Raw genomic sequence first — 27974 nt, 5'->3', positions numbered from 1 at the left:
AAAATTCCCTTCGTTGTACAATTTATTTTTCTACACTTAATATGATGAAAACTAGGCCCTGTACAGTCCACTTTAGTGAGTACAATTATTTACAATTTATACACATTAAAACATGGTGATAAATTGGTTCCAATTAAAATGTAATAAGAAAAAATTGAACTTCCCTTTGTGATCTGCATTGGGAAGAACCTACAATTCCAAGGAGAGAAATATTTCTGGGCTGACGATCCAATTTTACAATAGGCCCCATTGAAAAAGAAAAAAACATACACCTTGTATAGAGCACTCCATAAGATAAAGCATGCTATCAAGCAACTGCTCCTGTTCTCTGCAAACCAGCAACAACATCCATGTCCTCTTCTCTTTGATTAAAGTCCTAGAGGGGGAAAAAAAAGGCCAATAGTGTCTGACAACCTGTACAACCAGCATGGTGCCACGAAAAAACACAAACACATTTACATCAACATTTAAAACGGGAGAAATTTCAAATATTTTCTTCGTCTTTGTGTAGCCAACCCACAGTCGCTTGGTATATGTTTTGTATTATTTTGTTTATGCTAGTTTTCTTTTCCTTTGTTTATTGGGCAGTACTTTTCCTTTGTTTATAAATGCAGTACATTTGATGCATTTCCCACTCTCCGCCCAAATTCTCCCCAAGGCCACATAAGGAACATGAAACTGTAACAAAGCTATATCCAATCCCTCCATTTAGCTAAAATATATTTTAAAAACCTTGTCTTTTTTTTCCAATGAAAGAAAGGTAAGCTTCCCACTATCAGACAAACTTCCAAGTTCATACACTTAACACAAGACCCCCCCCCCCCCCCCCCCCCAAAAAAAAAGTATTGTTTATTTTTGTGTCAAGTTTGATTGAATTCACGCCCTTATGCTACATAAGTGTACACTTTGCGATCCTCCGGTGTCCGTGCCAAATATTCCCGCTCAATGAGTCCTTCAATGCGCTTCTTGATGACTACAGGACTGGGGAGGAATCGCGATCGCAATTGCTGGGTGACCTGGAGAGATGGTACAAACACAGACACAATCAGAACCGGATCTTACATCTAATTACTGAGAGGTACAGACAGAAGTACCCCGAAAGACCTCAATGTCATACACTGTATTCCACTGACCTCTGCTACCAACACGTTATGCTGCATCTTCTTTCTAGACTTCATGATGCGGACGATGGCCGCCTCGATCTCGTGCTTCCTATCATCGTCCACTTTCTGCCGCGTTTCCTTCCTCTCCGGGTCCGTCTCTCCTTGCTTAGCGGCGACTAGCGACCAACACAAGGAAACCAGTTTCAGCCAGGCACCTCATATGACAGCTACACGCACAGGACTATATCATTGGGCTCCCAAGTGGCGCAGCGGTCTAAGGCACTGCATCTAAGTACAAGAGGCATCACTACATCATTCCAACCAACTTGCTTAGTTAAATAAAAATAAATTCACGCTACACAGGTAAATCTTTGGCTGGGCTATCCAGACGAGTGGAGATCAGTTGTGTTTTCACTAAAACTATCTGAGGTAGAATCAGAGAAATATAATCTCATTATAATTCTGTGGTGGTTAGAATGACCCTAGAAGGTTGGTATGCAGTAATTCTGTACTGTACTGTATGCATACAGTTCAATGCCATGCTTCAGAAACCAATGTTGAAACAAAATAAATCCTGGTTGTTTTTGTGCCATTTTGGTTTTGCATGCCATAGATCTTTAAATCTGTGTTCTACAAGACCGGTCTGTATGGCTAACTGGGTTTGTCTACCTGTCTGGATCTTGACGCGGTGCAGCTTGGAGGTGAACTGGTCGTTGACGGTGAACACATGACCGTTCTCGATCTCCTTGGACTTGGGCTCCTTGGTGAGGACCCGCTGGGTGGGCTTCCCGCAGGCCAGCGACTGCAGCGCTCGCACTAGCTCCCTCTCTGGGATGTCTGTCTCCTGCTGGATCTCCTACACAGCAGAGTGAGAGATGGGGACAAAGAGGAGAGATGGAGATGAGGCAGAGGGATCCTTTGATCCATGACTGCACTATGCTGAAACCAAAGAATAAATGTTTTTTTAGAGAAACAAGAGTGTCTAACTTTTTCAGTTCAATATAACTTTATTTATTCCCTCAGGGAAAGACATTACCAGACCACAAACTTGAACATCCTGCACATATAATAAAGATATCACTTTGCCCAAATACATCCCTCCTTACAAACTTGACTTTATTCTGATGTGCTACGCATTCAATTAGCGGCTGTACCTCAAACATGGACTTCTCCCGGTTGTTGAAGATCATGAGTATTGTCATCTGGAAGGTGGACACCTGCAGTATGTGCTTCCTGGTGTTGGAGCCTGTTACTTGGGCACCGCCCACCCCCACCTCCAAGCCATCCTCCTGGGAGGAGAGGAGGTCACAACCAGCCGGCTGCCTTCAGGTAACTCAGTCACACAGGAGTAATCAATGTAGCCTCTGTTCAATCACTGACTATGTCATGCTTATATAAACACATACAGTTGAAGTCGGAAGTTTACATACATACATACATACATACATACCATACTGTGACGGCCCTGAATTTTTCTGAACCGTCTCAGTGCAGCTCCTTCCAATAGGGCGCTTTCCCTTTAATTCCCAATTAAATAGCCAGCATCAGCTGCGCAAAAGTGGGGTTGTGATGGAGACGTGAATGAGGATGTGTTCAACCCTCAGTTCCCGATGCTTCTCTATTCCGCTGTTTTGTAGCCTAAGAGAGTTTACCCAGGATCGGATCCACTCTTTGCGTCCGTGGACTACACCTCTCCGTTCTTCGTGGCCTTTCTCCGCTGGAGATCTATTGGCGGATTGGATTGTCTGACTACCACCTTTTTGTATAGGGTATTTCATTTGTTTTGATATGATGTATACCGTGATGACTTATGTCGTTAGTTGTAGTTGAGGAATTAGTAAGAGTTGATACGCTTTAAAGTTCTGTGGTAAAATAACTTATATTGATTGTATGATTAATACTGGGTTTTACGCTACACTTGAATGAATGGACAAACATTGCGTGACAAAGGTCACTTGAGTTCCCTGAACTCCTTTACCGGGCTGGACTCTTTTTAGGCCCGAGGTACAGGACATTTCTGGAAGAACCAGAACTCATTGTGATATTATTATATGTGTGTGTAATCAGTGATGTTGCTAATACAACCAACACAAAATAATATAGTTGTTTTTGAAGTTCTTTCCAATGTTTTAAGGGTTTATGAAAAGTTTATTTCCATCCTGACTTTTACATAAGTCCTTTTGTAGTGGTGTAGACTTAACGGACCAGATGGGACTCATTCCCTCCCAAACCAAAAGGAGAAACCAATATTTTCTCTGGTAGGCACAACCTACCTGGCACCCCTATAAATAATAACCTCAAGTCAAAACCGTTACCATACATACATACATACAAGTAAGATCTTTGTCCCCAGGTGCAGTTGCAAACCGTAGTCTGGCTTTTTTATGGAGGTTTTGGAGCAGTGGTTTCTTCATTGCTGAGCGGCCTTTCAGGTTATGTCGATATAGGACCCGTTTTACTGTGGATATAGATACTTTTGTACCCGTTTCCTCCAGCATCTCCACAAGGTCCTTTGTTGTTGTTCTGGGATTGATTTGCACTTTTCACACCAAAGTATATTAATCTCTAGGAGACAGAACGCATCTCCTTCCTGAGTGGTATGATGGCTCTGTGGGCCCATGGGGTTTATACTTGCGTACTATTGTTTGTACAGATGAACATGGTACCTTCAGGAGTTTGGAAATTGTTCCCAAGCATGAACTAGACTTGTCGAGGTCTACAATTTTTGTTCTGAGGTCTTGGCTGATTTCTTTTGATTTTCCCATGATGTCAAGCAAAGAGGCACTGAGTTTGAAGGTAGGCCTTGAAATACATCCACAGGTACACCTCCAATTGACTCAAATGATGTCAATTAGCCTATCAGAAGCTTCTAAAGCCATGACATCATTTTCTGGAATTTTCCAAGCTGTTTAAAGGCAGTCAACTTAGTGTATGTAAACTTTTGACCCACTGGAATTGTGATACAGTGAATTATAAGTGAAATAATCTGTCTGTAAACAATTGTTGGAAAAATGACTTGTGTCATGCACAAAGTAGATGTCCTAACCAACTTGCCAAAACTATAGTTTGTTAACAAATGTGTGGAGTGGTTGAATAACTAGTTTTAATGACTCCAACCTAAGTGTATGTAAACTTCTGACTTCAACTGTAGCCCCCCCACACATCAATGTTCATGCCATATTCAAAGGCAAGTACAGCCTTCATACACCTGCTGTTATCAAGGCCTGATGTTGACATTAGTGGTGTGTGTGTGTGTGTGTGTGCGTGCATCAGTCTGTATACCTGCCAGCCAGTCAAAGGCTGTCCCCTGCATACCTTTTTGATTGGCCCGTAGAAGGTGGCATTGAGGTCTGCAGAGCCCATGTGATGCTGCAATGTAAGCTGCCTGCCGCTGTGTTTTGCCAGATAAAATCTATGGCCACAAAATCAGAAGACAGTTACACACTACAGCATTAAAGACAAACACAGACAAAGGACAGCGCCCCGCTTCCACAACCTGCCGCAGAGAACTACATGGCCTCTGCTATGCAAAGTAAATGAGATACAGAGGAGATAGACAAACCTTCTAAAGACTTCAAATGCATGTCGAGGAGAAGGGGGGATATTACATTTGGGCGTGGCGGACTGCGTTGGCCAGTAACCTGTCGTCAAAACCCTCACTGTGAGATCGACTCCACCCAACGACACCTGGGGATGGAAGTTAGATCTACGTCTTTCACTGAGGTTCCCAATTGTCAGAATGACCATCAAAAGCTCCATAAGATGTGCTCTTCGCTTTGAGAGAGCTAGGTTAAATAGAGAGTAATAGTAATGGCTTCTTTGGACAAAGCCTATGGGAAAATGAATGGAGTTTTTGATAAATGCCAAAAATATGGTCTGTAGTAAAGACAGGCTTAGGTGATCTTATATGTTTTGTCCCAAAACCCTATTCTTTCCCCATAGGAATGGCTGAATGAACCAGAGGTAACTAATTTCTATTTTTTTAGGACTACAAGCTGGCGAGCTCTATGTTCCCCAGAACCAACACTGGACTGGTTCTGTGAGTGGGTGTCTCACCGCCGTTGACTGTAGATGTTGGCGGAACTCGTCCATGGTTGTGTTTGAGATGCTCATGTCTCGGAACATGCCTTCTAGTTTGGAGGTGAACTGGCAACCACACTCCGTCTGGCCAGGGGAACCAGAGAAAGAGGAAGAGAGAGATACGGGATGATACAGATCTATTAAACAACACTTCACTCGCACTATCGTTTCTGTCACACTGACTCTTCACTCAGCTGAGCTGTAGTTCAACATACAGTTTGTACAGTTCAAAAGGTGTAAAGTACTTAAGTAGTACTTGAAAGTATGTTTTACTTAAGTATTTTTTGGGATATCTGTACTTCACTATTTCTATTTTTGACAACTTTTAATTTTACTTCACTACATTCCTAAAATAAATAATGTACTTTTCACTCCATACATTTTCCCTGAACCCCAAAAGTACTTTGTACATTTCGAATGCTTAGCAGCACAGAAAAATTGTGCAATTCACGCACTTATCAAGAGACCATCCCTGGTCATCCCTACTGCCTCTGACCTGGCGGACTCACGAAACACAAATGCTTTATTTATGAATGATGTCCGAGTGTGCCCCTGGCTATCCATAAATTTAAAAAACCAAGAAAATGGTGACGTCTGGTTTGCTTAACCTAAGGAATTCTAAATTATTTGTACTTCTACTTTTGATACTTAAGTATATTTAAAGCCAAATACTTTTACTCAAGTAGTATTTTACTGAGTGACACACTTTTACTTTAGTTATCTTTACTTTTACTCAAGTATAACAATTGGGTACTTTTTCCACCACTGGTGCAGTTCAAGTTAAAAATATATTGCATTGTGTAAAGTACCAAAACTGGGATCAAAATACAATTTAATAATAATTTAAAATATTTTAGCTTTGCAATTGAACCAAATCAAAAATAACCAAAAGTGCAAACCCCGCCCACATGGCACCCCAAGCAGGCTAACGCAAATACTCAAAGTATTTGAAATAGTATTTGAACATAGGTCTGGCATATACTTATATTGCAAATCTTAAGGTTGCACTTATTAGGAATTGAAGGTGCTACAACACAATGCATTCGGAAAGTATTCAGACCCCTCGACTTTTTCCACATTTTGTTACGTTAAAGCCTTATTCTAAAATGGATTTTCTCATCAATCTACACACAGTACCTCATCATGATAAGGTGAAAACAGGTTTTTAGAAATAGTTGCAAATGTATTAATTCTAAGAAAACAGATACCTTATTTCCATAAGTATTCAGACCCTTTGCAATGAGACTCGAAATTGAGCTCAGGTGCATCCTGTTTCCATTTCCAGTGGCCTCCATCATTCTTAAAATGGAAGAAGTTTGGAACCACCAAGACTCTTCCTAGAGCAGGCCGCCAGGCAATCGGTGGAGAAGGGCCTTGGTCAGGGAGGTGACCAAGAACCCAATGGTCACTGACAACCATCTCTGTAGTACTCCAGCAATCAGGCCTTTGTGGTAGAGTAGCTAGACAGAAGCCACTCCTCAGTAAAAGGCATATGACAGCCCGCTTGGAGTTGCCAAAAGGCATCTAAAGTACTCAGACCATGAGAAACAAGATTCTCTTGTCTGATGAAACCAAGATCGAACTCTTTGGCCTGAATGCCAAGCGTCATGTCTGGAGGAAACCTGGCACCATTCCTACGGTGAAGCATGGTGGAGTCAGGATCATGCTGTGGGGATTTTTTCAGCGGCAAGGACTTGGAGACTAGTCAGGATCGAGGGAAAGATAAACAGAGCAAAGTACAGAGAGAACCTTCACCAACCTCAGACTGGGGCAAAGGTTCACCTCTAACCAGACAACGACCCTAAGCACACAGCCAAGACAATGCAGGAGTGGCTTCGGGACAAGTCTCTGAATGTCCTTGAGTGGCCCAGCCAGAGACAACATCTCTTCAGAGACCTGAAAATAGCTATCCAGCGACGCTCCCCATCCAACCTGACAGAGCTTGAGACGATCTGCAGAGAAGAATGGGAGAAACTCTCCAAATACAGTTGTGCCAAGCTTGTAGCGTCATATCTAAGAAGACTCAAGGCTGTAATTGCTGCCAAAGGTGCTTCAACAAAGTACTGAGTAAAGGGTCTGGATGCTAATGTATATGTGATATTTCTGTTTTTTATTTGTAATATATTTGAAAAAATTACTTCCATTCCTTTTAGAATAAGACTAAGGTCACAAGATGTGGAAAAGGTCAAGGGGTCTGAATACTTTCCGAATGCACTGTATATCTGAAACAAACCGTTGATGAATCTGTTAATGGATGGAAGATCATAAGATACTGCTCTTCCTCCTCCTGTTTCCTCACCTTGAGTTTAGAGATCATGTTCTTCTCCGAGTCGTCAGAGACACTCTTGTTGGTGAGCAGCCTCCTGGCCAGGTGCTGTTTGTAGTACCTCTCAAACACATCCTTCTCCTGCATGAACCTGAAGAGCACCATGGCCTTGTCCAGGATCGACTCCACCTCCTGCTCCGTCAACTACACACACACAGAACGAGAGGACAGCGAGTGTTACACGACCACACATACACACTTTAAATGATTACATTTGAAACACTGATTTAATCAAATATATTGAACTCCTTATACAGTGAGCTCCAAAAGTAAAAGGACAGTGACCCGATTGTGGTTGTTTTGGCTCTGTACTCCAGCACTTTGAATTTGAAATGATACAATGACTGAGGTTAAAGTGGAGTCCATCAGCTTTAATTTTAGGCCATTTTCATCCATATCAGGTGAACCGTTAAGAAATTACATCACTTTTTGTGCATTTTAGGGGACCAAAAGTATTGGGACAAATTCACTTATGTGTATTAAAGTAGTAAAAAGTGTAGTATTCGGTCCCATATTCATTGCATGCAATGACTACATCAAGCGTGTTTCTCTACAAATGTGTTGGATGCATTTTCTGTTATATTTGGTTGTGTTTCCTGACCCCTCCTGTCTCAGCCTCCAGTATTTATGCTGCAGTAGTTTATGTGTCGGGGGGCTAGGGTCAGTTTGTTATATCTGGAGTACTTCTCCTGTCCTATTCGGTGTCCTGTGTGAATCTAAGTGTGCGTTCTCTAATTCTCTCCTTCTCTCTTTCTCTCTCTCGGAGGACCTGAGCCCTAGGACCATGCCCCAGGACTACCTGACATGATGACTCCTTGCTGTCCCCAGTCCACCTGGCTGTGCTGCTGCTCCAGTTTCAACTGTTCTGCCTTATTATTATTCAACCATGCTGATCATTTATGAACATTTGAACATCTTGGCCATGTTCTGTTATAATCTCCACCCGGCACAGCCAGAAGAGGACTGGCCATCCCACATATGCTCTCTCTAATTCTCTCTTTCTTTCTCTCTCTCGGAGGACCTGAGCCCTAGGACCATGCCCCAGGAATACCTGACATGATGACTCCTTGCTGTCCCCAGTCCACCTGACTGTGCTGCTGCTCCAGTTTCAACTATTCTGCCTTATTATTATTCGACCATGCTGGTCATTTATGAACATTTGAACATCTTGACCATGTTTTGTTATAATCTCCACCCGGCACAGCCAGAAGAGGACTGGCCACCCCACATAGCCTGGTTCCTCTCTAGGTTTCTTCCTAGGTTTTGGCCTTTCTAGGGAGTTTTTCCTAGCCACCGTGCTTCTTCACCTGCATTGCTTGCTGTTTGGGGTTTTAGGCTGGGTTTCTGTACAGCACTTTGAGATATCAGCTGATGTACGAAGGGCTATATAAAATAAATTTGATTGATTGATTGATTGATTCAGATTATTTTGTGCCCAATAGAAATTAATGGTAAATTGTCATATTTGTGCGTATAACCTTCTCAATCATAATTATTCACAATTCATTCGAAATGAACTGTAATCATGGTAGCATCCATTAATGTAGAAGTGTTTAGAAATATATGATATTCTTATTTACAATAAAAGTGACTCCAAAATGACACAATACATTATTTACCATTCATTTCTACTGGGCACAAAATAATCAGAAACACAACCAAATATGTGTCACAATCAAATGTTCCTTATATTGGGCCCTGGTGAAAAGTAGGGCACTATGTAGTGAATATGGTGCCATTGGGCTCTGGTTAAAAGTAGAGCACTGTATAGAGAATATGGTGTCATTAGGGACGCAGCCTGTGTGCCCTGAGGAGAGGAACGTTCCTCCCCATTACATCAGAAAACGACTCACTCCTTTTACGCCTTTCTTCAGCTTGTCGTCGATGAACAAGGAAAGGTACTCGGGGGAGCGCGAGTTGAGGTTGAGGAAGTATTCAAAGTCCCCTGCGATGGTCTGCTTGAAGAGCCGGTCGTTGTTGAACGACTCTAGAAGGAAGCGGTCGAAACGAGACTTCAGATCCAACAGACCCTGCAGAGAACAAAAACCAGAGGAAGGAAGAACACATGACATTATTGGAAAGCAATGGCACTTACTACATGCTCGTGCTCTGCCATCTAGTGGCAATATGGAGTATAACAACAGAAATTGCATCCCTACAGTGGATTTAAAAGCATTGAATCGGTATAAGAATTCACTGGAGTTTCCCCTATTGTTAAATCCATGACCAGGGAGTGTGGAAATGCACACTTTGGGAGAATGGGAATGTAGCCAGATAATTTTTTTGTGGACCCCCTGCCAATGATGTCACTTCCGGTGTAAATTACCTGGATGTAATCCACAGGGTTTTTGCCCTCGCCCTCCTCTGACACCAGCGCCTTGCCCTGCTCGCGGAGGTAGGAGCTCATGCACTCACACATGGTCTTCAGTCCGTTTGGCACTCTGCTAAAGAGCTTATACATACACGCCAGGTCTGTGTTCACGCATGCACGCACGCACACGGGCACACACATCAGTACAAACACATTAGTATCCAAAGACCACCCACCAATATCTTTCACCATAAATATAGAATTGCTGACATTGATATCAAAACAATGGCACGGGTGGTGCCAAGTATGCACACGATAACAACACATATTCACACAATGTACATTAATCAATTATTCTGCTCTGCAAAAGACCTCAAGATGTATGCAAATGTCTGACACTAACATCGGGGTGAAATATCCCTTTCATGAAAAAAGAAAAAAGTCTGGTGTCCCAAATGGCACCCTATGCCCTATATAGTGCACTACTTTTGACCAGAGCCCTATCGGGCCTGTCAAAGGTATTTCACTGCATAGGAAATAAGGTGCCATTTGGGATGCAAAGTATAGCTGGGACTGGAGTAGTACTAGTGTGGCAAACTGACCCTCTGTCTTTCCGTTCTTGAGCATGTGGACGAGGCCCGAGTTCTCCATTTCCACGATGGTCTTCATGTGCTTGGAGATGAGCTCCCGCTCCACCACCTTCACAATGGGCTCTTCTGTCGTCTTGTCTAGGCAGTGCAGCACGCGCTCGATCTCCTCGTTTATCCGCGCCTCCACTTTCTTTATGTACACGCTTGCGCTGTTCTCCGCCAAAAACTTTTGACTTTCCATCTGGGAGGGCAAACAAACACGGGGTTAGGAGCGCCTTGGGTGACAGAGGGGATACACATGATGTACATAATATGATAATAGTAGGCAAACAACAAATATCAATGCAAGTCAACGTGCATGACATATAGCATTGATGCAAATTAAATGTATGAATAGATGTGGTGGGGAGGGGATTCTTACAAACCTGGAAGAACTCTGCAGACATTTCTAAAAACGGGGCCTCAAAGTCCTCTTCGTAAACCGACCTCCCTTCGAGGCCTAAGATCATTAACATCTGGCAGGCATTCCTGATCGCCCCCCTGAGAGAGAGCGAGAGAGACAGACAGACAGGGTCAGGTTAACTTGACAACTGTGGGAAGCATTGGGGTCAACATGAGCCAGCATCTATCTCTGTGGAACACTTTCAACACCTTGAAGAGTCCATGCCCCGATGAATTGAGGCTGTTCTGAGAGAAAAGGGGGGTGCAACTCCTAATGTTTTGTACGCTCTGTGTATAGGATATCATTTAGGTCTGGGTCAGCTCAAAGACTATCGGATACTTTTGAAATTCAACAAAGAGCACAATGAAATGATCATGGATTACGGTTGTGGTTTTCTTCATCGGGAAAAACACTGCTTCCTTCAGCTCAGAAACTGTGGCTCTATTTGAATTCCTTCAAAGTGCATCCTTCCCTCCTCCCTTCAAACAGTTGATGCTTAGACATGACTGGACAGATGAACACAAGCTTTCCGCCGCATGGCTTCCAGTCATTTCCAGTGATTACACTTGTCATTTCAGTGATCCCTTCAACGAAGCTAGGAGTTTGTACACTTTTAAAGAAGTCGAACTGTGTATAGACGGGTCATATTATTATACCTGTCCACCACTTCGCCCTTCCTCTCTCGTGCGATCATGTCCAGGAGGGTCTGTCGGAGGTGGTCTCGGATGCAGCCGTAGCGCACCACCTGGTCTCTGAAGATGATCAGGCCCAGGTTATAGACGTTCTCCACATTGTTCTGCTGCACGTACACCCGGTCCTGGGAAACAAGAGAAAGAGAGGGTGAAGCTTTGTCATTCAAGGCTGATCTTGGGCAAGTTTTGCATTTCCCCCACTAATGGTTATGTTTAGGATTAGTGGATGGGAAGCTGATCTCAGATCTGTACCTCACCCTGGAGCGCGTTTGAGACCTGCAGCCAGGAAGCAATGCATTACCAGTCCAAGGGAGGGTTACGAGATGACACTGTATTGAGAAATACAGTCAAATCCTAATAACTAAGTGTGCGCACGTCTGATAAGCACAAATTGTGCATGTCAGCAGTTACGTTTTCTAAAAGTGTGATGATGCAAAACACAATGATGCAAAATGTAGCATCACTTTTAGATTTGTGCTGTATCTTGAAAACGTATCTGCTGACTGGAACAACATGAATGAACAAAATACTAAAAACATGTTTTTTTTGTAAAACATCCCTGGTTTACGACTGCACCTTGTAGCTGTCGGGGCCATGTATTTAGAGAGTTTGGACATTGAGGTTTCTGCATAATGATGCATTTACATGACCCTACAATACTATGGCAGCCATGTTAGCACCCCATTAATTTAAAATGGGGAATATTAAAATAATGCTATGTATGTCTAGAATTAAAACACAACTCTCTAAATACATGGCTCTGGTAGCTGGTGGTGCCACTCACCATGTACATGAGGATGTCTCTGATCATGACCATGGCTGTCTGGTGGTCGTTCCAGGCTTGGTTTAGTGTTTGGAGGAAGTTGTTGTTTAGTGAGTTGAGGACATCTTCCCGTACCTATGGGGAAGCAGCAGCACAGTCAGGCAGAGAGGCATTCGTTTGATACTACAACACCACACTGATGACTTGGCACACTGAGCCCATCTCGCTTTCTCTGCATGACACACTCTCTGTCCGTGAGTCTCTCCCTCCACAAGCTCTACTCTCTGAGTTTCCTCTCTCTGTATGGGACTCTAAAGAACACTGTGCTCATCAACTTCAGGCAGAGAAACAATCAAACAACAACAATTTAGTGAAACAGTTCCCAGCATACTATCTCAATGGAAAGTGAACCCCTCTCAGCCCACTATAATCACCTACTGATGAATATGTTGTACTTACACAGAAAGTATTCAGACCCCTTGACATTTTCCACATTTTGTTATGTTAGCCTTATTCTAAAATGGATTAAATACAAAACATTCCTCAGCAATCTACACACAATAACTCATAGTGACAAAGCGATAACAGGTTTAGAATTTTTTTGCAAATGTATTATAAATAAAAAACAATTTATTCACGTAAGTATTCAGACACTTTGCTAAGAGTCTCGAAATTAAGCTCAGGTGCATCCTGTTTCCATTGATTGTCCTGGACATGTTTCTACAACTTTATTGGAGTCCACATGTGCTAAATTCAATTGATTGGAAAGGCACACACTTGTCTATATAAAGGTACCACAGTTGACAGTGCATGTCAGAGCAAAAACCAAGCCACGAGGTCGAAGGAATTGTTCGTAGAGCTACGAGACAGTATTGTGTCGAGGCACATATCTGGGGAAGGGTACGAAAAAAATGGACGTGGCATTGAAGGTCCCCAAGAACACAGTCGCCTCCATCATTCTTAAATGGAAGAAGTTTGGAATATCTGAAAACTTAAATGGCCATTTCATTCCTATTACATTTTAGTAGATGCTCTTATCCAGAGCAACTTACAGTAGTGAGTGCATACATTTTCATACTGGTCCCCCGTGGGAATCGAACCCACAACCCTAGCATTGCAAGTGCCATGCTCTACCAACTAAGCCACATCATCACAAACCACTTGATGTCTCAATTAGAGGTCAGACGATTAATTAGGGCCGATTTTCAAGTTTTCATAATTGGTAATAGGCCTTTTTGGACGCCGGTTACATAGCAATCCACGAGGAAACTGCACGGCAGGCTGACCTGTTACCCGAGTGCAGCGTCAAAAGGACCTTGTGGCTGCAAGGAGCCGAGGTAAGTTGCTTGCTAGCATTAAACTTAGCTTATAAAAAACAATCAATCAATCTTCACAATCACTAGTTGACTACACATGGTTGATGATATTACTAGGTTAACTAGCTTGTGGCTGTTAATTTATCATCGAATCACAGCCTACTTCGCCAAACGGCTGATGATTTAAGAAAAGCGCATTTGCAAAAAAAGCACAATCGTTGCACGAATGTACCTAACCATAAACATCCATGCCTTTCTTAAAATCAATACACAGAAGTATATATATTTTTTAAACCTGCATATTTAGTTAAAAGAAATTCATGTTATCGGGCAATATTAACTAGGGAAATTGTGTCACTTATCTTGCGTTCAGTGCAAGCAGAGTATTAAACTTATTCAACAGTTTGGGCAGCCTGGCTCGTTGCGAACTAATTTGCCATAATTTTACATTTTATGACATAACATTAAAGATTGTGCAATGTAACAGCAAAATTTAGACTTTGGGTTGTCACCCGTCCGAAAGAATATGGAACGGTTCCGTATTTCACTGAAAGAATAAACGTTTTGTTTTCGAAATTATAGTTTCCGGATTTGACCATATTAATGACCAAAGGCTCGTATTTCTGTGTTTATTATATTATAATTAAGTCTATGATTTGATAGAGCAGTCTGACTGAGCGGTGATAGGCAGGAGCAGGCCCGTAAGCATTCATTCAAACAGTACTTTACTGCGTTTGCCAGCAGCTCTTAGCAATGCTTGATTCACAGCGCTGTTGATGACTTCAAGCCTATCAACTCCCGAGATTAAGCTGGCAATACTAAAGTGCCTATAAGAACATCCAATAGTCAAAGGTATATGAAATACAAATGAGAGAATAGTCGACATGTCATAATTCCTATAATAACTACAACCTAAAACTTCTTAACTGGGAATATTTAACCACCAGCTTTCATATGTTCTCATGTTCTGAGCAAGGACCTTAAATGTTAGCTTAGCTTTTTGGACCTGAATGCCAAAACATTCAAGGAGGGGACGGTATTGAAAATCCTACTGTCTGTATTTCAAAATACCACCGGTAAATGGTATATCGCCCAAGACCAATGGTGTAAATTGCAGTGGTCTGAAATAATTAATAGAATGGACCTATCCTATTGCGATGATTGAAATGACACCCACCCTTTACCTATATAAGAGTACGATGTGTCTCAACTGATGGCAGGCACAACACAAAAACCTCAGATGATATGAAATAGGGTCTAAGCTACAACTTATGCAAATATGAGTTCATGGACTTTTTGATAATTGATAATAAAAGGCAATAAAGGTTCAAAAAAGGAACATTTAAATAAAAAAAGGTCCTCAATAAACAATCACAGTTTGACAACACTGTAAGCTTTTAAATTATATCAAATTCAACTGTTTATATTTTCCAGTGATAAAGACATGGATGTCTCATTGTATGGTAGGGTGTGCAAAATGGGTCAACTTTGAGCACCTTTATTTTTTATTCAACCTTCATTTAACTAGGCAAGAACAAATTCTTATTTACAATGACAGCCTATGTAAAGGCCTCCTGCAGGGATTGGTGCTCGGATTAAAAATAAAAATACAGGACAAAACACACATCACGACATTAGAGACAACACCACATAAAGAGAGATCTAAGACGACAACATACCATGACAGCAACACATGACAACACAGCATGGTAGCAACAACATGACCACATGGTAGCAACACAACATGGCAGCAGCACAACATGGTAGTTGCACAAAACAGGGTACAAACATTGTTGGGCACAGACAACAGCACAAAGGACAAGAAGGTTTGACAACAATACATCACACAAAGCAGCCACAACTGTCAGTAAGAGTGTCCGTGATTGAGACTTTGAATGAAGAGATTGAGATAAAACTGGTGTTGTATGTGGAGGATGAGGGCTGCAGTATATCATAGATAACCATCTTAGAAGGGAGAGAGGGCCTTTCTAAATAAGAAACAACCAGTGGGTCTTGCAACGTGTATACAGAGATGACCAGTTTACAGAAGTGTCTATACACTTCTGTAAACTGGTCATCTCTGTATACACGTTGCAAGACCCACTGGTTGTTTCTTATTTAGAAAGGCCGTTATTTAGAAAGTGCAGTGATGTGATGTGATGTGTCCTATAAGGAGCATTGGTGGCAAATCTGAATGGTAAAGAACATCTAGTCGCTAGAGAGCACCCTTACCTGCCGAACACAAAATCCGGGGAGGGGCCAGTTGGGTATAAGACTATCATCTGAATATAAATGGAGAGAGAGAGCTTCCTACTGCCTGAGCTATGTTGTTGATGATCCTAGGCGTGCAGCCTAGGATCGACCCTTGGGATACACCCTTGGTGACAGGCAGTGGCTGAGACAGAAGATGTTCTGACTTTATACACTGCACTCTGAGGTAGTTAGAAAACCAGGCCAAAGACCCTTCAGAGACACCAATACTCCTTAGCGGGCCCACAAGAATGGAATGATCTACTGTATCAAAAGCTTTGGCCAAGTTAATAAAAAAAATAGCAGCACAACATTGCTTAGAATCAAGGGCAATGGTGACACCAGTTAAAAAGGTCAGAGATGGGCCTAAAACTGTTTGAATGGTCTGTAAGTATAACAGAACTCATATGGCAGGCGAAAACCTGAGAAAAATCCAACCAGGAAGTGGGACATCTGAGGTTTCTAGTTTTTCAAAGCTTTGCCTACATTGAGATATGGATGAGGTTACACTTCCTAGGGCTTCCACTAGATGTCAACTGTCTTTTGAAACTTGAATGAGGATTCTACTATAAAGGAGGGGCTCATGAGACCTGTTTGAGTCAGTGGTCTGGCATTGTGCCTCGGTCTCATGACGCGCGCTCCTGACAGAGTTACCTCTCGTTCCAGTGCCTTTTCTGAAGACAAAGGAATTCTCCGGTTGGAACATTATTGATTTTTTATGTTAAAAACACCCTAAAGATTGATTCCATACATCGTTTGACATGTTTCTAAAGGACTGTAACGGAACTTTTCAAGTTTTTGTCTGGATGAAATGCTCACGCCTCATGAAGATGGATTACTGGGCTGAACACGCTAACAATAAGTGGCTATTTGGACATAAATTATGGAACAAATCAGTCATTTATTGTGGAACTGGCATTCCTGGGAGTGCCTTCTGACGAAGATCATCAAAGGCAAGTAAATATTTATGGTGTTGTTTATAACTTTGTTGATTCCAAAATGGCGGCTATTCCTCTGGCTGTTTTGGGTTCTGAGAGCCGTTCTCAGATTATGCTTTTTCTGTAAATCTGACACAGAAGTTGCATTAAGGAGAAGTCTATCTTTAATTCTGCGAATAACACTAGTATCTTTTATCAATGTTTATTATGAGTATTTCTGCTAAAATCACCAGATGTTTTAGAATCAAAACATTACTGCACGTAAGGCACCAATGTAAACTGAGATTTTTGGATATAAATATGCACATTATCGAACAAAACATACATGTATTGTGTAACATGATGTCCTCTGGGTGTCATCTGATGAAGATCATCAAAGGTTAGTGATTCATTTGATCTATATTTCTGCTTTTTGTGACTCCAATCTTTGGCTGGAAAAATGGCTGTGTGTATTTTTGACTTGGCGGTGATCTAACATAATCATATGTTGTGCTTTAGCTGTAAAGCATTTTTTTTTAATCGGACACGATGGGTAGATTAACAAGATGTTTATCTTTCATTTGCTGTATTGGACTTAATATTTTTGAATTTCGCACGCTGCCTTTTCAGCGGAATGTTGTCGGTGTTCTGCTATGCGGAACCCCTGCGCTAGAAAGGTTAAAGAAGAAAAGGTCTAAACCATCTGACCCAGATGTTTTTGGGGGGGTCAAATTTAAGGAGCTCCTTTAGCACCTCGGACTCAGTGACCGCCTGCAGGGAGAAACTTTGTAGCGGGGCAGGGGAAAAGAGGGAGGAGCTTTAGGGCTAGTCACATGAGAAGGGGTAGGAAATTAGGAAATGTTGGACGGGCAAGGAGGCATGGCTGAGTCAAATAGGAATCCTGACTTAATGAAGTGGTGATTAAAGAGCTCAGCCATGTGCTCCTTGTTAGTAAAAACCACATCAACAACATTAAGGGACATGGGCAGCTATGTGGAGGAGGGTTTATTCTCCAGGTCTATTAACCATTTTCCAGAACTTTTTGGGTTTAAACCCTGAGAGAGAGAACTGCTCCTTATTAACTTCTTAGGGATATGAAGTATCTAACTTTGGCCTTCCGGATAGCCTGAGTGCACTTATTTCTCATATACCTCAACGAGAGCCAGTCAGCCTGAGTATGCGTGTGCCGAGCCTTTCGCCAAATGCAATTCTTGATGTGGAGTAACTCTGCAAGATCACAGTCAAAGCAGGGTCTGAACCGGTTTTAATTAAAATGTTCTTTATGGGGGCGTGTTTGTTAACAATATCACTGAAGATATCAAAAAAGAAAGTCCAAGCTTCTTCGACAGACAGGATCAATTTGATTCTATACCAATTAGAGGTCGACCGATTATGATTTTTCAATGCCGATACCGATTATTGGAGGACCAAAAATAGCCGATAGCGATTAATCGGCCGACTTAAAAAAAAATGTATTTGTAATAATGACAATTACAACAATACTGAATGAACACTTATTTTAACTTAATATAATACATCAATCAAATCAATTTAGCCTCAAATAAAATGAAACATGTTCAATTTGGTTTAAATAATGCAAAAACAAAGTGTTGGAGAAGAAAGTAAAAGTGCAATATGAAAAAAGCTAACGTTTAAGTTCCTTGCTCAGAACATGAGAACAAATGAAAGCTGGTGGTTCCTTTTAACAGGAGTCTTCAATATTACCAGGTAAGAAGTTTTAGGTTGTAGTAATTATAGGACAATTTCTCTCTATACGATTTGTAATTCATATACCTTTGACTATTGGATGTTCTTATAGGCACTTTAGTATTGCCAGTGTAACAGTATAGCTTCCGTCCCTCTCCTCGCCCCTACCTGGCCTCTAACCAGGAACACATCGACAACAGCCACCCTTGAAGCAGCGTTACCCATCGCTCCACAAAAGCCGCGGCCCTTGCAGGGCAAGGGGAACAACCACTCCAAGTCTCAGAGCGAGTGACGTTTGAAACGCTATTAGCGCACACCCCGCTAACTAGCTAGCCATTTCACATCGGTTACACCAGCCTAATCTCAGGAGTTGATAGGCTTGAAGTCATAAACAGCTCAATGCTTGAAGCACAGCGACAAGCTGCTGGCAAAACGCACGAAAGTGCTGTTTGAATGAATGCTTACGAGCCTGCTGGTGCCTACCATTGCTCAGTCAGACTGAGTCATAGAGTCATAGACTTAATTATAACATAACACACAGAAATACAAGCCTTAGGTCATTAATATGGTTGAATCCGGAAACTATCATCTCGAAGACAAGACGTTTATTCTTTCAGTGAAATACGGAACCGTTCCGTATTTTATCTAACGGGTGGCATCCATAAGTCTAAATGTTCATGTTACATTGTACAACCTTCAATGTTATGTCATAATTACGTCAAATTCTGGCAAATTAGGCGGCCCAAACTGTTGCATATACACGGACTCTGCGTGCAATGAACGCAAGAGAAGTGACACAATTTCAACTGGTTAATATTGCCTGCTAACCTGGATTTCTTTTAGCAAAATATGCAGGTTTAAAAATATATACTTCTGTGTATTGATTTTAAGAAAGGCATTGATGTTTATGGTTAGGTAGTCACGCAACGATTGTGCTTTTTTCGCAAATGCGTTTTTGTTAAATCATCCCCCGTTTGGCGAAGTTGGCTGTCTTTGTTAGGAAGAAATAGTCTTCACAGAGTTCACAACGAGCCAGGTTAGCAGGCAATATACTTGTGTATTGATTTTAAGAAAGGCATTGATGTTTACACATTGGAGCAAGATGGTCCTTTTTCGTGAATACGCACCGCATCGATTATATGCAACGCAGGACACGCTAGATTAAACTAGTAATATCATCAACCATGTGTAGTTATAACAGTGATTATGATTGATTGATTGTTTTTTATAAGATAAGTTTAATGCTAGCTAGCAACTTACCTTGGCTTCTTACTGCATTCGTGTAACAGGCAGTCTCCTCGTGGAGTGCAATGTAATCAGGTGGTTAGAGCGTTGGACTAGTTAACTGTAAGGTTGCAAGATTGAATCCCCGGGCTGACAAGGTAAAAATCTGTAATTCTGCCCCGGAACAAGGCAGTTAACCCACCGTTCCTAGGCTGTCATTGAAAATAAGAATGTGTTCTGAACAGACTTGCCTAGTTAAATAAAGGATAAATAAAGGTGTACAATTATTATTTTTTTTTAATCAGCCAAATCGGTGTCCAAAAATACCGATTTCCGATTGTTACGAAAACTTGAAAGCGGCCCTAATTAATCGGCCATTCAGATTAATCGGTCAACCTCTAATACCAATATACAGAGGCCAGGTCATGAAGGAAGGCTTGCTCATTAAAGTTTTTTAGCAAGCGTCTATGACAAATCAGGACAGGAAGTTTCACTGAGCAGCCATTATGAACACAGGCTGTAAAACAGTGATCACCAGACTGGTACCTATATCAGTATTATTTGTGAGGATAACACTGAGGAGAGTATCCTTTTCTGAGTGTTTGGAGTCATACCTTGTGGAATTGGTAATAATCTGAGAAAAAAATAGGGAGTCCCATTGCTTTAGGACTTGGTTAGATGGTTTAAGCATGTCCCAGTTTAGGTCACCTAGCAGGACAAATTCAGACTTAGTGTAAGGGGCCAGGAGAGAGCTTAAGGCAGCTAGGGTTCAAGCCGGTGCTGAAGGAGGACGATGTAACGCCCTGCAACAGTCAACAAAGGGATATTTGAAAGTTTACATTTATTTAACCAGGTAGGTTAGTTGAGAACAAGTACTCATTTGCAACTGTGACCTGGCCAAGATAAAGCAAAGCAGTTCGACACATACAACAAAGTTGCACATGGAATAAACAAACACAGTCAATAATACAGTGGAAAAAGTCTATATACAGTATGTGCAAATGAGGTAGGATAAGGCAATATAGGCCATGGTGGCAAAGTAATTACAATATAGCAATTAAACACTGGAATGGTAGATGTGCAGAAGATGAATGTGCAAGTAGAGATACCGGGGTGCAAGATAAATAAATAAATACAGTATGGGGATGAGGTAGTTGGATGGGCTATTTCAGATGGGCTATGTAGAGGTGCAGTGATTTGTGAGCTGCTCTGACAGCTGGTGCTTAAAGCTAGTGAGGGAGATATGAGTCTCCAGCTTCAGTGATTTTTGCCACTATGACCAGTTCTTCCATAGCAAAACATGTTTGGAAAGTTGTTTAAATCAAACTGGATGCTGTCAAAAAGGGATTGAATTCAAATGGATTTACCCTATTACTCTGATTGCAAATCAGAATGTCAATGGGAGAGTATTTGTTTTAATTCTGAGATGCCAATTGGGTGGTGTTTTTTTAATTTGAAGGCCACTGCTGAAATATTGACATCCAGAGCGATGATTGATAATCTGAAAAGGTAGGCATGCCAACCTACATAGGCCTATGGTGACCGTAATACAGCCACACTGGCAGTCAGGAGTCATGACCACAGTCATCTGATGCCTCTGATTGTCATTAGTAGCCTAGCAAACTTGCTAACGGCCGGTACTCAGCACTCTATTGTCCCTCTAATCACTCTGACATCAATACAAATGAAATCTAAAAGTAAATACTTCATGAGAGCCCTGGCATTCAGAGTTTGAGCAGAATAGGATCACCTTCTGCGCAGGGAGAGACAGCTTCTCATAGCTGATTGATGCATGGAATGAAAGTGTTCCTGTTGCGTTTCTATAGGCTATGCTATGCAATCTGTTAAAAAGAGGAGAATCCCATCAGCTTTCTATAGGCTAGGCCTACTATATGTACGTCTCAGCTTTCCAAATATTAAGCAAACTGCTTCGCTTTTCAACCAAAGTTGCCTAACTGGCTTGCATGAAAATGAACCGCGGGAAAAGCGTATCCATTTGCTATTCTAGTGCATATGGAAGACGTCTTTTTTTACCCTGCCCCTGTTCCGACAGGTGCATGATAATCACCCATTCTCACATTATTTAGTATATCTAAAGACAAGATTGTTGTGAATGATTCACAGTGCACGCATTTTTTTGCTAATTTTTCTAATCATAGCTGCATGCATTATGTAACCTAGTCCATAGGCCTATATGCTTTGCTAAGGTTTGTATCACAACTGAAGTGGCCAAATAAATCCAAAACGTAGCCTATATGCTCAAGACCCCTGGAACATGGTTGGAGAGCCCATAGCCTACACAGCCTGGTGAAACGTGTTCTGACTGAGTTTTGACTGGCCACTATTTAATAAAAGTGTATCCCAGCTTTCTCATGCTGCTATATTTAAATTAAGCACATTAATCTGCTTTACAAACAGTGTAGCCTACCTGGCATATTAAAAAAGTAACTGCACATAACCTCCATTCGCTATTCGAGTGCAGGCTATGGATGATTTTCATTTTTTGTGGGCCATTCTAAATAAAAAAGAATTCCACACATATGTAAAGACCAGATTAAATGGAGAATACTGCGTGAGGATATTATCAAGTGCATGTCAAATTCTGAATGTGAGACTAATGAGGTGTGTGTGTAGCCTGCGCAAGAAAAAGAGCAAAGCATTTCCCTTTCATGCAACTTTTTTCAAATCATCATTCTTTGCTTCATGCAGCCTTAATGTATTAGAAATCAAAACATATAACCTAATGTTTCTATCACAACTAAAGTTGAATAAATAACTGTAAATTAAGCATATTGGAGGATCTGTTTCTTTGTTAACCGCTCAACACCGAATAGCCGCATGTGCGCACTCCATCGAAAATCGTTTGGGAGAAAAATACCCAATTTTATTAACTTATGTTCAATTGTATTGCTCTTACTATAAAATAATGCCACCGGAATTATAAGCAAATATTGCCTGATAAATGAACTAGTGTACCCAACTGCCATATGGCACAGCCAGATCAGGGCCTACCAAAGGAATATGCTATTCTGTTCTTCTGGAATAGGCTACATTTTCTTCATGCCTAAAAAAAAAAAAAAAGATTTATTGTGGCTTTATTAAATTGATTTATTAGACGTTTTAAAATGTAGATGTTCCAAAGGTCCGCATCAGTGGCTATAAGTGGAAACCGGAGATGCAAAGCATCTTTATGTTAATTAAATGGTCAATTACCATGAGACCGGCAGTTATTTAAATGACAATCAACCAGCTGAAAAAATGTAATGACCGCCAAAGCCCTAGCCCTGCATAGATATTAAATTGGCCCAGTAATGTCATTGTTTCCAAATAGTTTGCAGACCCCATAGAAACCTGTCACGGCTTTAAAATAATCTGATGCTGCTTCCTGCTGCTACTCATTCAGTGGAATATGTTGACCTACATGGTGTGTGTGGTTTAAACATGAACGTTATAGGGATCATGTGATAGAAATCTGTCTGAGGATAGTTTGTGGAACTAAATCACACAAACGCTTTCCCAAGGTCAAAGGCTATCACAATCACTGATTCAAGCACCAAAAGGCAGATCGATCTGCTTCCTAGTACCTACATAATTCAAAACACAAAGCAAAAACAAAAATCCTGCTTTGCTCTCCGAAACAGAATACTTTTTCAATCAACCGAGCTTGTCATAGATCAGGACTGTGTGTGTTTACTGAAAGAGAGCTTTCAAATCTCCAGTCAGATGCCTATGGGCCCTAGTGGAGCTGGGCATTCTGATAGCCCCATTCCTCAAACTTAACTCATTTAAATTCCAACCACTAAATATAAGGCTTCTGAATGAATGGAAGCAACTCATGTTTTCCGGATAGTTTGCTTTCTTTTGCAAGTTCGCCGCATCCAGCCATAGTCAGACAGATTCTCTGAGCTTTCCACAGTAATTGGTTTAATATGAGCACTCCACTTCATCATGCTGTCAGCATACCAAACAGGCCCAACACTGAACAGGGCAATTGGCCTGTAATTTAATATCGCCTGGATTCGATTGACAGACAAGGTTTGTTTCCTTGCTTTTCAACAATGAAAATGTTATTATGGTCAAGGTGAGTAACATCTTGTGGTCAAGCTCAGTGACTATTCTACCACTGTAGAGATCCTGTAAGACGGAAAATACTCTGCCAGTTATTTTACAACGGTGATTACTGCTATACACAAATCCAGCAAAGGGACGTTAATCCAGACCAGGGTAGTGTTCATGAAAAGAAAATTAATTAAATTAAAATTAAAATTAAAGAAAACTGGTTGAAACAGGGAGGGACTAGTCCAATAAGAAACTGTCTGTTGTAAAACGTTTTAACATTATTCCATCACATGCCCTAATGAACAGCACCCAGTACTGAATCAACTTGCGCTGAGATGAGCACGAGTCTACCACCCTGCGTGTATTGGCCTTACTTTGTTGATGAGGTGCTCGGTGACCACCTCCCGGAGGCCTGTGTAGAGCTTCTCGCCATGTTTGTGCAGCACCATGGTGTAGGCGTTCCTGTAGAGCTCCTCGAAGCTCAGCCCGCTGTTGTTCTTCCTCTGGATCTCCTGGATGGCATTCTTCAGAAGGTCCCAGATGTTGTTGACATACTTCTCGTCCATCGTCATCTGCAGTGGAGAAAGGGAGTGAGAGGCGAGCAGACAAATAGACTGACAGGCCAAAGTTTCGGGGATCTTTGGCTCCCTCGTTTGAGGGAGAACTGGAGCAAAGCAAGCTTGATAGACACTATATGCATAGCCTCCCTTTTTATCAGTCTCCTGCTAGGCTAGCCTACATCTTTAGGTCAGCAACCTGCGAGAGAGACGAAACAAGTCAACACTTGCTACACTTCTGCCACCCCAAAACCCCTACTTATTTAAAGAGTGCCTATATTATATTGCAATATCTAACAGTTTGAGTGTAACATTGATTAAAGAATGCTCCTCCTGAAAATTCATGATTTAAAGTATATTAAAACAAATAACTGTAAAGGAAACAGAGGTGTGTCCCTATTTGTGTTCCTTGTGATGAACTAAGAGTGCAGGACTGCAATATCATGACAATATTCCCAATAAGGTTCCATCCAGTCCATAGCATGAATGAAAGCGTTTTATATTTTCCATATCATATTGCTCACGGCCACCTCTAACTGTGCCTCGTAACATTTGCCTTTCCCCCAAATTCTCATTTTAACTGGACAAACAGTAACTGCACTGTAGCCAACCATCACACTCAGATAAACATGGCCATATTCACAGCTTGATATAAATCCCTTGTCACCTTTGGCTGTCACATTCAACCATAGCCTGTTAAACCTGGAGGCTCTCCAAAGTGAGGCTGGCCAAAAGCTCCATACAAGGTGTCTGGATATGGCACCATCCAAACACAAGCATATTTCACAGGAAGTATCGGTGTGATTGGACAGGGTTCACAAGGATCCGGGAGGTAACATCGCAGGACAATCCATGACCCTACTCAACCCGAGAACAATTATGCAAGGTTGGTATTTGGATTTCTTATTGGAGTGAGGGACGGGGATCCCGATGAAGTGAAACCCTCTGCAACTAATAGGCCTTTTACTCACAAGTCATTTTTATAAAACCTAGAAACTTACCACAATAAATTAACTGTCTTGTATCCCACTAATTATCCAGGTACAGGGCCTGAACCTTTTTCGGACCATGATTGCACAGTTTTGTTTCGCTCTGGTCAACGTTAGTAGAGGAAGTGCACTAACACCCTGGACCAGAACTACACAAAACAGTCCTATTTTCTGTGGTACTCAACATCATTTTAGTCTGTGGCCAGACTAATTGCTGATTCTGAGGACATCTCTGAATGTCTGAAATGGGCCCTAGGAAGTCCCAGCCAAGACATAAAACAAGAATTTTAAAGATCTATTCTACACCATCTCTCTGCATATCAAAAGTGTGTTCCAAAGTGGCTTCAGCCGCTTCACATGGGTTAGTGTGATACTCAGTAGATGGCAAACTGGATAGAATCTGAGGAGCACTCATATCCTTCCCATCCCTTTCATGATAATGATTTAAAGTTTTGTCATATGGAGATCTGAACAGCAAGGGGAGGTAACATGATGGCAGTGAACTTTCAACTAAACACTGGGCTAAGCACATGATCCTTTCATTTAAGGCCTAAGGTAATTTGACTTTTATGACGAGTCACTGCCTTGGTGAAGATTAAACAAACAAAACTGGCAAAACTAGCTACCGGATGTCACAATAATTAATTTAGCCCATTCATAGACGCTAACTACCTTAAGCCCGATGCTTGCTCTAAACGTTAATGCGAAAGTGGTACGGTTTTGGAAACACAAGTAATGTATATCTCATATCAGCGAGAAATAATTTTATAAAAACAAAATGTTAAATTACTACACACATTAATAGGGTTAGTGTTCCCACATGGCCATATTTCCACATTACCGTGCTTGTTTACAGAAGACAGACAAGAGGAGACCAACTGTGCCAATTAGCTAACTGGGAGGAAGTGTAGTTCATCAACTGGAGGCACACATTTATACAGTAAGTGAATAATTGTTTTTATTTTAAATATAATTGTTCGGGCCTCCTGCGTGTTGCAGAGGTCTAAGAAACTGCATCACAGTGCTCGTTGTGCCACTAGAGATCCTGGCTCAAGCTCTGTCGCTGCCGGCCGTGACCTGGAGACCCATGGGGAAGCGCACAATTGGCCCAGCGTCGTCCGGGTTTGGCCGGCAGGGAAGTTCTTGTCCCATCGCGCACTAGCGACTCCTGGGCCGGGCCCAATGCAAGCTGACACGGTTGCCAGGTGTACGGCGTTTCCTCCAACACATTGGTGCGGCTGGCTTCCGGGTTAAGCGGGCACCGTATCAAGAAGTAGTGCGGCTTGGCTGGGTTGGATTGGGTTGTGTTTCGGAGGACGCATAGCTCTCGACCTTCGCCTTTCCCGAGTCCGTACGGGATTTGTACGGGATTTGCAGCAATGGTACAAGACCAACTACCAATTGGATACCACGAAATTGTGGAGAAGAGGGAACACTTAAAATATATATATAAAACATATTTTAAAAATAGATTATTTGACTGATATGAAAGGGCCATTTGTTTCGAAAACCTTTTCCCCAGCAATGATTATTTACGTTTAGTTCACATGGAGCCAGCAGTGGGCAAAGCTAACTGCTGGAAACCCTATGGAGAGAAGGGTTATCGAGAGCTACTATAGGGGATCATTGGGGATTCAGTGGAGGGACATCCGTCATTACTGAATACTGATCTTCTGAAAACTGATGTCAACCAATAGCTTACTCCCATTAGCTTTTGTCCATTAGTTTTAGCAAACTGTTTACAAATTAAACTTAGGCTAACGTTAGCTACTTCAATCTTGAAAGACAAAGTATCTAACGTTACATTAACTAGGTGTAACAGTCGATGCTAAAGTTAGCTATCTATCCAACAGTTAAAGTTAGTCGGGGTATCGAAAGGTTTTATTGGCATGTAACTAAATAACGTTTTTTTTTTTATTCACTAAAAGAACGTGATTCAGCAAACCATGTCATGCAGAATAACAACAAACAACAATTCTCTCCAGTCCAACCCACCAGTTTCTGATTTGACCTAACGTTAAATAAAACAAGTCGTTCAGCCACAAACAAAGCTACGACCCCAAATATTTAGTTAACTAGCTAGAAACCATGTTTTTCTCCGGGTAAAATGACAGTTGGTCGTTCGCTAGCTAATAATTGTCTGACAACAGTAACGTTACTAGCTACTGTATCTAACAGTAGGTAGCTAGCAAGCAGCTATCCATAACCTCTTGTAGGGGGTAGCTAGCTTATCTACCTGTTTTTACTGAAAGATCGGCCTTGCAAACTGCACTCCCCAGCTAGCTAGTTACTCGAACCTCGGTGGTCCAGTCACCGCCTGCTGCTGGCAGGGACAGGTCCTATTAGCGGTGTGTACTTACAGGAAAAGCTCGTATCCTCATCTTGGTGTCCTTTTTTGTGCCGCCTTTGCTGAGATTGGACATGGTTACCTCGTCTGTGTGTTCTGTATTTACATGAAAATATTATCTGGTTAGGTACAGGGAAGTATACTTGTGGAGCTTCCACACGACCCTCACTAGTCCGTAGTTGGTTGTTGACAACCAAACGGCAATGTTTCTCTAACGTAGATCTCCACACTCAGCAATGGCGGACAACCTAGCTACAGTTCTCACTGCGCAGAGCTCACACGATGCAACTCACGCGAGACT

At 41.7% G+C, this 27974-nt stretch overlaps 1 protein-coding gene across 2 annotated transcripts; it reads right to left on the bottom strand.

Moving 5' to 3' along the window:
* Positions 1–4: 4 nt before the first annotated feature.
* Positions 5–27974, bottom strand: LOC110503519 (cullin-3). Of its 2 annotated transcripts, XM_021581873.3 has the most exons (17): positions 27687–27964; positions 24155–24352; positions 12329–12442; positions 11802–11873; positions 11509–11669; positions 10836–10950; positions 10423–10651; positions 9836–9981; positions 9363–9539; positions 7483–7653; positions 5160–5267; positions 4666–4790; positions 4419–4515; positions 2258–2392; positions 1773–1959; positions 1134–1279; positions 5–1016 (listed from the first exon to the last, which is right to left on the bottom strand). In XM_021581873.3, exons 1-17 carry the CDS (start codon positions 27747–27749, stop codon positions 885–887), a joined length of 2376 nt encoding a protein of 791 aa, XP_021437548.1. In that variant the 5' UTR covers positions 27750–27964; the 3' UTR covers positions 5–884. The 2 variants fall into 2 exon arrangements, with proteins under 2 accessions (XP_021437548.1, XP_021437549.1); XM_021581874.3 differs by lacking the exon at positions 11802–11873 and having other exon boundaries at positions 27687–27974.

Source organism: Oncorhynchus mykiss, chromosome 24 (assembly GCF_057628025.1).
Source record: "Oncorhynchus mykiss isolate SJ-2025 chromosome 24, ASM5762802v1, whole genome shotgun sequence".
Classification (NCBI taxonomy): domain Eukaryota; kingdom Metazoa; phylum Chordata; class Actinopteri; order Salmoniformes; family Salmonidae; genus Oncorhynchus; species Oncorhynchus mykiss.
Note: the sequence above shows the minus strand (reverse complement) of the source record. Positions and strands in the feature narration are given on the sequence as shown.